This window comes from Crocodylus porosus, unplaced genomic scaffold, assembly GCF_001723895.1.
Source record: "Crocodylus porosus isolate Cpor-Errol unplaced genomic scaffold, CroPor_comp1, whole genome shotgun sequence".
NCBI lineage: Eukaryota > Metazoa > Chordata > Crocodylia > Crocodylidae > Crocodylus > Crocodylus porosus.
In genome coordinates this window covers 11,681,218-11,694,020 of record NW_017728886.1, presented here as the reverse complement: position 1 = coordinate 11,694,020, position 12,803 = coordinate 11,681,218, and the positions used below count along the sequence as shown (strand labels likewise).

At 45.5% G+C, this 12,803-nt stretch overlaps 1 protein-coding gene across 2 annotated transcripts in view; it reads left to right on the top strand.

The window, feature by feature from the left end:
* Nucleotides 1-12,803, top strand: part of KMT2C (lysine methyltransferase 2C) — a 287,322-nt gene that overhangs the window by 260,529 nt on the left and 13,990 nt on the right. For both annotated transcript variants that reach the window (XM_019530420.1, XM_019530412.1), the window contains 8 exons: nt 3,950-4,162; nt 4,515-4,679; nt 5,670-5,811; nt 6,595-6,742; nt 9,389-9,567; nt 9,653-9,807; nt 9,996-10,248; nt 11,326-11,465. In XM_019530420.1, coding sequence (XP_019385965.1) covers nt 3,950-4,162; nt 4,515-4,679; nt 5,670-5,811; nt 6,595-6,742; nt 9,389-9,567; nt 9,653-9,807; nt 9,996-10,248; nt 11,326-11,465 — 1,395 coding nt within the window. The remainder of the gene's footprint in view (nt 1-3,949; nt 4,163-4,514; nt 4,680-5,669; nt 5,812-6,594; nt 6,743-9,388; nt 9,568-9,652; nt 9,808-9,995; nt 10,249-11,325; nt 11,466-12,803) is intronic.

Sequence of the window (12,803 nt, the reverse complement as noted above, 5' to 3'; positions counted from 1 at the left end):
CAAGCATGTGGAGGTGGCATGTTGTGATGCGTCTGGAGTAACCCTGCCAGAGCTGAGGAAGAATTCCCTAAGTTGCAGTCTCCCTGTTGTTCCGAGTGAAAGAGCACACTGTGCTGTGCACGTACTTTTCTGGTATACACTGCTCAGTGCGCTACTGTGCTACGGGGGGGGATCAGGGCTCTGCTCACCTGTGTAAGTATGAGGCATAGCAGCTCTGCAGATTTTTTGTGTCCCCCCCTGCCCCCGATGCATGGAAGCAGAGGTGCAGAATTTAAGTGCCAGGGAGTGGGTGGCACTTTACAGCCCTTCTTCCCCTACTCCTCTGTGCTGGTGACAGGGCAGGCCACAATTTGTCCAGAAGTAAATATAGCCGCTTCAAAAGGGCCGGTTTCAAATATGTCCTGATCCTTCAACCTAAACATGCTTCTAATTGTACAAAAATTAACATTGCTCTTGAAAAAATCGTGGTCTTTAAACTAGTGATGTTCTAGCATTTTTCCTGAATGCGGCTAGAGCTAAAAGTCAGACTCTTGTTTAACCATCCAGGATGTTTCTGGGTGGCACAGGACACATTCAGGTCCTCCTCAGTTAGGCTTTTCATGTAACTTGTTGCAAGGTGTGTCCTCTGTGTCCATCTGTAGCCCCACTGACTTCACTGGGGCTCCATAGATGCAGGCCCAAATTGCATGAATTCACCCATGCCCAAATTGCATGAATTTGTGGATTTCTGTGACCGAAATAAGTCATCTCATTTTGTTGTATGTGAAAATCCTGTTGCGTCTGTTAACTGTAGAAACCAGAGCCACGTCTAGGGCTCCCTCCTTTATTATAATACAAAAGATGTCTGTCACCAGCCTGTCATTTTCCTGTGGGAAAGTGGTGTATAAATTGGTCGTTCATTTTGAGTTATATGTTAATCCAGCAGGTCTGTTTTGTGCTTAGCAAACGTTGCCTTTTCGGGGTTTGATTTTTTTTTTGGGCATAACATACGTGTCTGTTGGTGCAGTAGCCACTAAATTCAGTGTTGAGTATCCTTTGCCTTAGGATGTTTTTATTTGACTCCTGAACTTTGCTAATCCAAAGATGTGGCAAGTACAAGTTTAAGAGAAGAAGAAGTTGTTCAAACCCTGCTTGTAGCCGCATGTTCCCATCATGTACCCTTGTGTTGCCGTTGTTTAACTGTTGCTCCCTCTTCTTGGGTCTTATCTTAAATTCATCTGGTCTTAGCAGTCGCATGGGAGGTCCCCTCACTTGGATGAGCCTGCAGAAGTAGGGTGCTCGATTGTAGCCTCTTCCAGCCTGGGACGAGCGTTCCCCATAGCTTCTGTAACACCTAGTCTAACGAGATCCTTGTCTAAAATGGGGCATCTGGACTGCTGGTTCTTAACGGGGTTTCTGCGAGCCTGCCTCAGAGGCACCACAACAGCAGCCAGGTAAAACTGCCCGGTGCCCACCCCTGCTGCTTTAGGGCTGTTATCAGCCACATGCAGGCAGGAACCTGGCTCGACTGGTCCTTTCCAGTTAGGAAACAGGGACACGTGGCACATTTCCACCGCGTGCCTTTGTGTCCAGGAGGAGCGTAGGAGGGCCCAGGCAAGGAAGGGCTACGCTGCACAAGGCAGCTCCTGCCTGCTTTAGGCTGATCATACCCAAAAGCAGGATGCATGTGGCACAACCCGTCCCACAGATTTACCTGGCTGTGAAGTACCCAGGTAAGTTGAAGCAGCACCCGCAGTGGTTCCTAACTGGTGGCACCAGCACAAAGTGATTGGAGGTACGCCCTGGCCCTGGCAAGGTTGAGAACCGCTAACCCTGACACTTGCGTGTAATGCAGTAATAAATAACATTTCATGCAATGATCACTCAACTGCTGCTGCTGAACAAAAGATGCAGATATTTAGGTCTGTTAATTCAGGATAAAGATTTTACGTAATTAGTGGGCTGCACCCTTAAACAATTAACATTTTTATGGTTTTAACATTTAAATTCAAACTGCAGTAATAAAGAACGTATTGATCTATCTCGGGAGAAAGTAGTTGGGTCCGTGTCCCTCCCCCCTCGCAGTTATCCAGCCTCCTCTCCCTCCATGCTTTTCTTTGCCTTACAGCAATAGCCATAAACGTGTGTTACACCAGTTGCCTCCCCCTGCAGCCTGAGATATAGCAGTATTTCCTTGCTTAGCCTCAGAATTGACTGCCGAAGCTTGGAAAGCAGGTTGGCTCTTTGGTGGTGACTGCAACACTATTAGAATACAGCCCCATTTGCTTACCCTCATTAGGAATCAGCAAGGCTCTTTCTATAGAAACCCAGGTATTTATCCATTTATAGTCAGTGCAAGATGAATTTGGGAAATAGAGGATGAGACACTGCTGTATATTGTAACCAAGTGTAAGTACATGTCTGGCAGGAGCACAACCAGTGTTAGAGGTTTTTCCCCTTCTATCAGTTTCCAGCTCTTTTCTTTGTGTTTTGGACTTTCTCTTTTTAAATTTTATTTTCAAGTAAAGTCCATAGCTATGTCCTGCTTTGGCTGGCAATAGCGAGACAACGAGGCAACCGTCTCTGCTGGTAGTGAACAACTTGAAACTTTTGAGTGAAGGAATCAAGCAGATCAGAGGATTTATTGTATCCAATCAGAAGAGAGAGACTTGCATATTCATAGTAAGATTGAGAAATAATCGTAGAGCGCCTGGAAATCCCTACAGCCTGACTAATGTTGGCTGTCAGCCAATCGCAGTACAGGGATTCACATATCGCAGTTATGCAAATGAGCTGCAGATGCAAATCGGAACGCAGGAAAATGTCTAACTGGGGAAAATCTCCAATTATGCATCTGTGCATGTGCGTCTCCCTGCACTTCGGCTGGGGCAACTCTATTTCTCTGTAATAAAACATTTTTACAGAGACTAGTTTTACTAGTTTGGGGGAACACAGTAATTTTTCATGTTAACAGTCTGGGCTAATGTGGTCATTAAAAAAAAATCTGTGAAAGTGGAGATAGGAAAATCACTTTCTCTGAAGGAGGGAAAGCAGGGGTTGGTTGTGAATGACTATTTTTGGCATTTGGTTATTTTCTTGCCTTAGTTCCCCACTCAAGTTGTTTAGTGAGTGAGTCTCAACACAGCCCTGAAGCAAACTTAAGTTTGGGTGTCCCTGATCTAGCCACATTTGAAACTAGTTAGATCAAAAATGGAAATACTGGAGGAGCTAGTTTTCCTTCTTACTTGATGATGTCATTTGTACCGTTGTCTCCTGGTCTAGCTGTTTTTACATGGTTATTTTTTATGTGAAGAATTGCTTTAAAAATTGTTCTGAAGCCACGTTCTGTATTTTCAGGAGAAAACAGCCTGTAAGTTTTATCCAGAAATCTGCTTTCCATTTAGAAACCTTAAACTGCAACTTTGTGGATGATTCATAAACTGCAGGAGGGGAAACGTGGGTTGGAGATTAGGAGGAACTTTCTGACTATGAGGATGGTCAAGCATTGAAACTGGCCACCTAGAGATATCATGGACTCTCCATCGTTGGAAGTTTTCCAGGGCAGGTTAGACAGACACTTGGCTGGGATACTTTAGTCAGGGATGCTCCTGCCTTGAGCAGGGGGCTGGACTAGATGACCTGGTGAGGTCCTTTCCATCCCTACTTTCCTCCGATTCTTGGAGCCACATCTTCCTTTCATTATACCCCAATACATGGCGTGTATTCTTCTGTTTTAACAGGCATTGAAAAGTAGGCGTTTCTGGCCTGTAACTTTTCCAGACACATCTGTTGGTAATGATAATTCATATATGCAAGAAACTGGAGTGAACTAAATTGTTCAGTGCCAGATGTCCTCTTTTATCATTATTTGTTAGAAATATAGGTTGACACTTGGTACAAAAATAATGTGAAATTAATATTGATCTGAACAAATGCACCTCTTGTTGCTTAACTTGCTTTTTTCTCTCAGCAAACTGTGGGGAGTCAAATGCAAGGTGCATTTGGATGTGGAAACAGCCAGGTTCAGAGGCCAGATGTGGGGCCTGAAACAAAGAAACCCCGGAATAAGCGAACTCAGAGGACTGGGGAGAAGGCAACGCCTCGGTCTAAGAAAAGAAAAAAAGAGGAGGAGGAAAAACAGGCAATTTACCCTAACATGGATACCTTCCTCCAGTTAAAACAGGTGAGTTTTAGAGAATGCACCAGCCCCCCGAGGTTTGAGACAATACAGCCAAAGTGAGAAAATGCAATTTATAATTACTACACTGACTTCTGAGGAACAAAAATTCCAGAGGAGTTCAAAATTTCCAAGTTTTTCATCCCAGCTGGGAATGAACAGTGGGGCTGAAGGGCCAAGAGCCTCCTAGCTCTGCAGACCCCTAGCTTGGCTGAGTCCTGTCTTTTGGAGACACTTGACCTTGGTAGCTGGGGAGATGCTGACTTTTCTGATGGTAACCTCTGCGTTGATATTGGTTTGGAGAAAAGTGCATCTTTTCTTTCATGTTGTATTAATTTCTACCTGGTTTTTATTATAGCAACTCTCTCTGCTGCCTCTAATGGAACCAATAATTGGAGTGAGCTTTGCACACTTTCTTCCTTATGGGAGTGGCCAGATAAATGGTGGAAATCGACTTGTGGGAAGTTTCGGTAGTGCTACGCTTGATGGGGTTTCAGATTACTATTCCCAACTTATCTACAAGGTACAATTTTCAGCTAGATTTCCCTTGCCTGCTCTATGTAAGAAACAAGATAATGGGATTATTTCTAACTATTGCTCTTGATTTCTGTGCAGTTTAAAAAGAGGCATTTGCCGCTGCTAGATTGTATGTCCTAGTCAGCTGTTAAATAGTCATTATTTTGCACTATGAAAATGGAAGCAAATTATAGAAACTATTTGGGTTGTAAACAAATTTATAAACTACAAGTACTGCATTTACAAACCGATGCTAAATGGTGAAAATTGTAATTATAGCTTTATGGAGCAGAAAAGGCTGAATTCCCAGTGCTTTACAAAGTCATTGAGAGCAGTAAAGCATTTCTTAATGTGAATTAGATGGGAAATAGACTTCCATCATTTGTCCACTAATCCCTAACTAAGGACTTAAAAACTCTGAATAAAATCATCTGTTTGTTGAACGTCCAATTATCCACAAAATTTAAAACTCAGACACTTTGAGATCTAAACGGCAATATTGAAAGAGCAGGCACAGTGTCAACAGAAGACTAGAAATGGTGCTCAGTTGCCGTATTATAAAACCACAATACGTCTCTGAAAAGCTGTGGTGTTTACTCCAGTTTTACACAAGAATTACTGAACCTAAGGGTCTGGCCCAGTGAGAATACTTGGTGGACTTGGCAGTGAAATTCAATTTTGGCTGCTGCAAAGCCAGATCCCCAACTTTGTTCAGTTTGTACTTAGAGAAAACTCTGGAAATGCTTGTCGAGCTGTATTGAAGGACTTGTGGAATCGAACCCTACATCCCATGAAACGAGAGATGCCCAAATTCCACATGGTGCTCTTCGTTGTAGCTAGTTTTGTAGCAGATGTTATCCTCTATTTGGCCATGTATTTTGCTGCTTTTGTATACTTAAGATCTACGCCTGAGGTTGGTCACCTGTTACTAGATTTGTGAGACTTTATTGTATTTTGGCTATTAAAAGCTAATTTATAATCCCTTGCTTCCATGCAGCAGAATAACCTGAGTAATCCTCCAACACCTCCTGCATCTCTCCCTCCTACACCACCACCTGTGGCTTGCCAAAAGTTAGTAAATGGGTTTGCAACTACTGAGGAGCTTGCTGGCAAGGCTGGGATGTTGGGAGGACACGATGGTAAGTTTGTCTCCTCTCCCTGAAGTATAAAACAGTGCTTTCACCTGAGGTGGTCTGTCTTGATTATGAATGTAGGGCTGCTGTTCTCTGGAAGGTTGAAATTTGTTTATATACAACTTTAAGGCATCTGATTTGACAGGGCTTCTTAAAAGGTGGCACCAAAACCCGTTCACTTTCCTGACGGGCACCTTCACTGAGTCTACATCAGTAGTTCAGCCATCAGTAAATCACATGCCATACAGCTGCACAAATTGCTGCACTTTCTTTGTATTCTTGGTAAGCTTTTATTTTGGGGGGGCAAATCTGTGCAAAATCACAGCACATGCCGTTTTTCACGGTAATTGCAGAAACTGCAATTTTTCATGGTTCCACAAAAATTGCAGAACTGCAATTTAAGTAGGTCCCTACTTATAACTTGTTCAAATCGAAAACAATTTTCCATCAAATAAAACTTTGCACTCCCCCTGTTAGCTCTGTCCCATGACAAAAGATCTCTCTGTAACCTCAGCCATTTGTGCTGCAAGGCAAGTTTTCTGGTTTTGGTTTTGTTTGTGTATGTATAAAGTAGAGAATAACTGGACCAATTTTGTTTGCTTTTTTCAAAAGCTTAACTTGCATACACAGATTAATCATGGATGTGGGAAACTTTAAAAGTGAAAACTGCAAGTAAAATGGAACTAGAAGCTCCTTTACTGGCTCTGGACATAACCAGAATCCTGCTAATGTGTCTATAGGTAGAGAGCTGCACTTACATTTGGTTGTGCTGTGTATTTTCTGTTTTAGTTACCAAAGCTCTGGGGCCAAAACAGTTCCAGTTGCCTTTCCGGCCACAAGACGATTTGTTGGCAAGAGCTATGGCTCAGGGTCCCAAAACTGTGGATGTTCCTGCTTCACTTCCCACACCACCTCATAACAATCAGGAGGAGTTAAGGTAGGTTTTATTTCGTTAATACATTTATTTCCAGTTTTGCACCAGCTGCTCCTACCCTGTGCAGGCATTAAGCAAGCGAGAGATCTCTGAAGATGTGAGGAAATAGAGTTGGTCTTCCCCAACAACAAGAGGAGAAGATAGTGGTTTTCCCTTAGTGTTCCCTACACCAGGTGTGTCTGCAACCTGAAAAGGTTTCACCTGTTGCCAGGCTGGATACGGTGTTTGGTTGCCAAGTTGCTTGCCCAACCAACAACAGAAGCAAATTCCAGAAATTAATCCTGTTCCCAGAGGAACACACAAACTATAATAACATGCAGAGCTGTTATGAAGGTGGTTTGGGTTGTGGGTCCATAGAGTCATATAGCTGCTGTTAAGTCGTCTTGTGGCCCTAAGAACTCTCCTGCTCTATAGACTGAATTGCTATGGAAAAGATGCAGTGGAAATGTTCTGCAGATCCTTAGACAGGCCACTTCATTCTCTTTTCCATATATATGAAATGGAAATAATGGCACTTCTGTGCCTCAGAGGAGTGGAGGAGGAAGAACACCAGTTTCCCCTGGGTCCTACTGCCCTTGGTTCCTGTCATTTTTGACAGGAACCAAGGGCAGAGAAATATTAATTTTCTACATTTTTTTTAGGGGCCCTGCAGGCTGGATAGAATGGCCTCATGGGATGGATCCACCCCATGGGCTGTATTTTGCCCACCCATGTATTAGGTGACAGGATGTTACACATTGAGAAGGTGAAGGCTGGGGACTGCTCCATATGATGTGAATTTTGACCAAGTTCATAGATTCATAGATGTCAGGGCTGGAAGGGACCCTGGAAGATCTTCAGTCCGGCCCCCTGCCCCAGGGGCAGGAAGTCAGCTAGGGTCAAAAGAACCTAGCAAGATAAGCGTCCAAACACTTCTTAAAGGAGTCCAGAGTAGGAGCTTGCACCACCTCTAGAGGAAGCCTATTCCAAGGCTTGGTGGCTCGGACATTAACGAAGTTTTTCCTTACGTCCAGCCTAAAACAGTCTTGGAGTAGTTTGTGACCGTTGGACCTTGTCATCCCGTGGGGTGCTCTGGTGAATGGATCCTGATGCACACCCTTGATGTACTTATAGACAACCGCCACGTCACCCCTGAGCCTGCACTCTTCCAGGCTGAAGAGTCCCATAGCTCTCATTCTCTCATCCTAAGGCCTATTCTCCTGTCCTCTGATCATGCGCGTGGCTCTCCTCTGGACTCTTTCAAGCTTCTCCACATTTTTCTTGAATTGTGGAGCCCAGAATTGGATGCAGTACTCCAGCTGTGGCCTCACCAAGGCTGAGTTACAGCGGGAGGGTGACATCCTGGGGTTTACTTGAGAAGCATCTATAGATCCAAGCCAGAATTTGGTTTGCTTTACCAGCTGCGACATTGCATTGGTGGCTTATGTTCATGTTGTGATCAGTCATGACCCCCGAGTCTCTTTCAGCCGTGGTGCTAGCAAGCGTAGCACTGCCAAAGGTACAAGCTCTTGAATATTAATGCTAATACAATCATCTCAAGCAACCTTCCCTTCTAGTATGTAGCCATCGACCCTGATTAAATGCTTTCTTGTGTAATACATGTCAAGAGTGGGCTTTTCTGCACCTACTGGCAGGTTAGGAGTAAAAAAAGTGTCTTTTATCATCTACAACAAATCTACTGAATTAAAAGCATCTGACACTGCAGATAAACTCTGCCTTTGATATAGAGAAGAAAGTAAAAAGCAAGACTAATATCAGCTTTTTGTTACTGCCTTGCATGTTTGTAAGATAAACAAGTGGCTGAAGTAGTAACTCGATAGTAAGAATATCCAGCAAGCAGAGTTGAAGTGTATCAGGTAGGACAGGAGCCCATGCAATCAGGATCTGGCCCATGGAGCTGGAAAGTCTTGCCCCTGTCTGTGCCCATGCTGGGGCTGGGTAATGAGGAGCTGCACTGGGGCCAGGCAACTGAAAGCTGTGCCCACATGGCCGCCACTCCTCCCTGCCTCACTCCCCAGCTGCAATGTGGGTGCAGCTTCCAGCCAGTGGGGAACTGAGCCAGGGCGAGGCAGCTTCCAGCTGCGCCTTTACCAAAGCTGGGCAGGGATGCAGGAAGAAGTGGGACCAGTGCAGATGCAGCCCCCTACCAGCTGGAAACTGTGCCTACGCTGCAGCTAGGCAGCAGGGGGCTAGGGAGAAGCAATGCCAGCAGCACGAGTGCAGTTCCCTGCTGCCCAGCCCCAGTACACCCCCCCCCCCCAGTACAGCTGGTGGAAGCTGTGCTTATGCCCATCAGAAAACAGGAGGCTGGGAAGATCAGTGCCAGCCCAGCTCCCAGGCGTGTCCCTAGGCATGGGTAAACCCCCCTGTGGTGCACCGCCAAAATGGGGGTGGGTTTCTTGGCCTGCAGCTTGAAAAGGTTGCTAGCCCCTGAGTTAGGACCCTTTTTAATGGTGGGTTGAACTACTGGGATAAGGTAGTTTCATGGAAGACATGGTTTGATTAATGTCATAATTGTGTTATCTGTTTTTCCCAAATGGCTAAGTAACTTGAACTAGACTGAAAACGCAAGTGGATTGTTGCTGGTGACTGAAATCCATCACTACCTTTCCATAAAGCATTTCCAAGCATTGAATTTTTTCCCCTCAGAGTTCAGGATCACTGTGATGACCGGGACACACCTGAAAGCTTTGTTCCTTCTTCCTCTCCTGAAAGTGTTGTGGGAATGGAAATAAGTAGGTATCCAGATTTGTCTTTGGTAAAGGAAGAGACCCCAGAGCCTGTACCATCCCCAATCATTCCCATCCTACCCAGCAGTACTGGAAAAGGTAAGATGAAATGCACTTAGTACCTGTCTCTCTCGATTCAGATTCCTTCAGTTTAACTTCATGTGTGTTTCATTTTATTTTGAAGGTTCTGAAGCAAAGAGGAATTATATAAAATCAGAACCTAGTTCAGGAACTTTACCTGGTTCTGGTTTCTTTGGCTCTCAGCTTGGGCCATCCCAAAATGGTCCTAAATCTGGCCTTATATCTGTAGCAATTACATTACATCCCACTGCTGCAGAGGTAAGGAAATAAACTTCAGTGTTTATAGGTAATAATCCATCACTGTGTGTGTCTGGTATATTATATAAATAATGCACATGTGGGTTAATGTAGTAAAACCGGTCTCATAATCTTCTGGAAATTGATACTGTTGTGTAGTTTACCCCCTGCCTGATGAATAATGCTGTGTTTTGCCGTTGTTGTTTTAGAATATCAGTAGTGTCGTGGCTGCATTTTCCAATCTTCTCCACGTCAGAATTCCTAACAGCTATGAGGTTAGTAGTGCCCCGGATATCCCATCTTCCATGGGAGTGATGAACAGTCACCGAGCAAATCCATCTATGGAATACAGACAGCACTTACTACTCCAGGGTCCTCAGGCAGGACCCATGGGCCCTGCTAGATTAGTGGGGTCATATGGACTGAAGCAACCAAATATGCCATTGCCTCCAAGCAGCAACGGTGAGTAGGCTTACATCTGTTTCTTGAGTGTTTTGTAGTTGCCTGTGTCAGCCTTATGAACTCGACCACCAGAGTAAACTAGTTGATCTTGGTTTTAATGATACTGTTTTATCTTGCATCGGGGTGTCAAACATACAAGCCCATGGGCCAGATGTGGTCCATGGCACCACTTCATCTGGTCCACAGGTAGTCTTGTGGGCTACCTGAAGTTGAGGGGGATGGCCAATTGAGTGTTGCATGCTGCAGAATTTGGGGTCCCTGGACCCTGATGGACATAGCCGTCAGTGGCAGAGGGGCGAATGAGGGCTGTGCAGATACTGTCCATGCTTGCCCCACTGCTGCCTGATCCCAGACCTGTGCCACCACCTTCTTCTCCCACCCACACTGCCGCCCAGTTCCCCACCCATATTGCCTCTCAGTCCCTTACACTACTACCTGTTCTTGGTCCTGCATTGCTGCCCAATCCCCCCACCTGCATTGCTTGCCTCAGATCCAGAGTCAGTACAGCTGCTGCTGGCTCCATGGATCTGGTCCAGGAGGAGCCCCCCTGCTCTGGATTCAGCCCAGAGCCGAGGGAGAGTTTGACATCCCCGTCATATGTGATCAGTACATGCAGACCTATTCCTGATGTTATCATGGGCTGCTGGAGATTGGAGGTTGTATTGTGTGTCTCGTTGCCAGTGAGAGTATGTTGCCATACAGTACACTGTATTCTCAGTATAATTTTAAATTACTCTACTGATGGGCTGTTCTGGGGGACTTCCTCCATTTGAAAATTTGAAACGGGCATTTAAATACATAAATATTCCGATGTTACGTACATATTTATCTTGTGTGCAAGAACATGGCTTTGCGTGATGATTCCCATCAGATCTATAAAAGATTTTTGTCTGGTTTAGGCAAAAATTCCCTTCTGTGCCTAGTTCAAAGCTTGCCTTACACACTCTATTCTGGGCATCTGATCTGATCTCAGCATTAACTTGTTGAAGAACATAGTGTGTTTCAGCATCACTTAATTAAGGAAAATGGTTAGAAATGCTAACATGCTTTCCCTTTTTTCTTTTTTTTTCTTTTTAGGTATAGCTGGTTATAAAGATCACAGTCAAAATATGGCAGAAGGCTCGGTGCTGAGACCTCAGTGGTGCTCTCACTGCAAAGTGGTTGTTCTTGGTAGTGGCGTGCGGAAATCTTTCAAAGATCTTCCTTTCCTTAAGCAGGTACTACCGTGGAAATTTTAATTTCTTGCTCTTAATAGCAACTGAAATCAGCCAATACCACTGACTCTCAAGCGGATATTTCCTCCATTAAGTCCTCCATCCACATGCAACCTTCTGTTGTCTCTTACCTTATACTGAGTTTGTCACCTTTTTGGGTCAGCAGTTGTCTTTTAGCTGTGTTTGTGCAGCACCTGACACAGTGTGGTCCTCATTCACGTGTGGGGGCCCCTTTGCCTTATTGAAATTACAGTTTATATTAGCATATGTTGCTTATAAATGGTTTCAGTAAATGGCCGGATAACCAAGGACAGTTGTTTAAGTGTTGCTGTCATGGTTTCTCACTTCTGGTAGGTTTAAAAGAAGTAGCAGGGCTCTCTTTCCAAGATACTTAATGTTTTACTGTTTCAGAGAGCATTGGAGAGTAACTCTGGGAGCCACTGCACTGTAATGGTACTTCTGCTGCCTTCTGCTTAGAAAGATGAATCAAATTTAAATCTTGGTTTCATGCATTTTCTACCATTTAATGGACATAAAAACTTGCCATCCTTTGTAAAGTAATTTGTTAGGGCTGTCAATTAATCACCATTAAAGTGCACTATTAATGTAAGAACCAATTAACTCATTTAATTTTTAAACACATCAAATTGTACATGTGGTTTTGAAGCCTGCACCCAACCTACCCTGCCCCGCTACCGTCATTGCTGCTTCTGGGCTGCCCCGCAGGGCGGTGGTGACAGTGCAGAGGAGCCACAGGGCAGCCCAGGCGCAGGCTCTGGGCAGCTGCAGCTGGAAGCGGGGGAAGCACACCCACACAACCCCCATCCAGGGCCCCAAACATCCAGACTGGCAGCACTGGGGGTTTGGGGAAGATGGCACAGAGCCACGGCAAGGCTTCCTGGCACTCTCAGGCGCTACAGCTTGGGCTCAGGGCAGGTCAGGACTTCCAGGGAGCTCTGGTAGGAGCCACCTCTGGGCCCGCAGGTCCCCGTGCATCCCTGGTCTAGACCCCCAAGGAGTGGTTGCAACAGCAGCCCTGCGCCCCCACGGAGGCAGCTGCCACCAGCGGGCTGGGGCGGGATTCCAGCAGAGCCATTTCCCACAACCCCTGCACCATGCCACATGCCTGGCCCCAGCTGCCACTGTCTGGGCAGCACTGCCTGGCATCCTCAGGCCTGGGGCAGGTTGGGACCTCCTGGGACCCGCTGAGTAAATTCTGGCCACTGCTGCTGGGGTAGGGGCAGGGTGAGCTCGCTGCCATTAGGGCCATGCTTGGGCAGAGGGTGGTGCCCAGGGCAGCTTCACAGAGACCCCGCTCAGATCAAGCATGCGGGGGTCCCC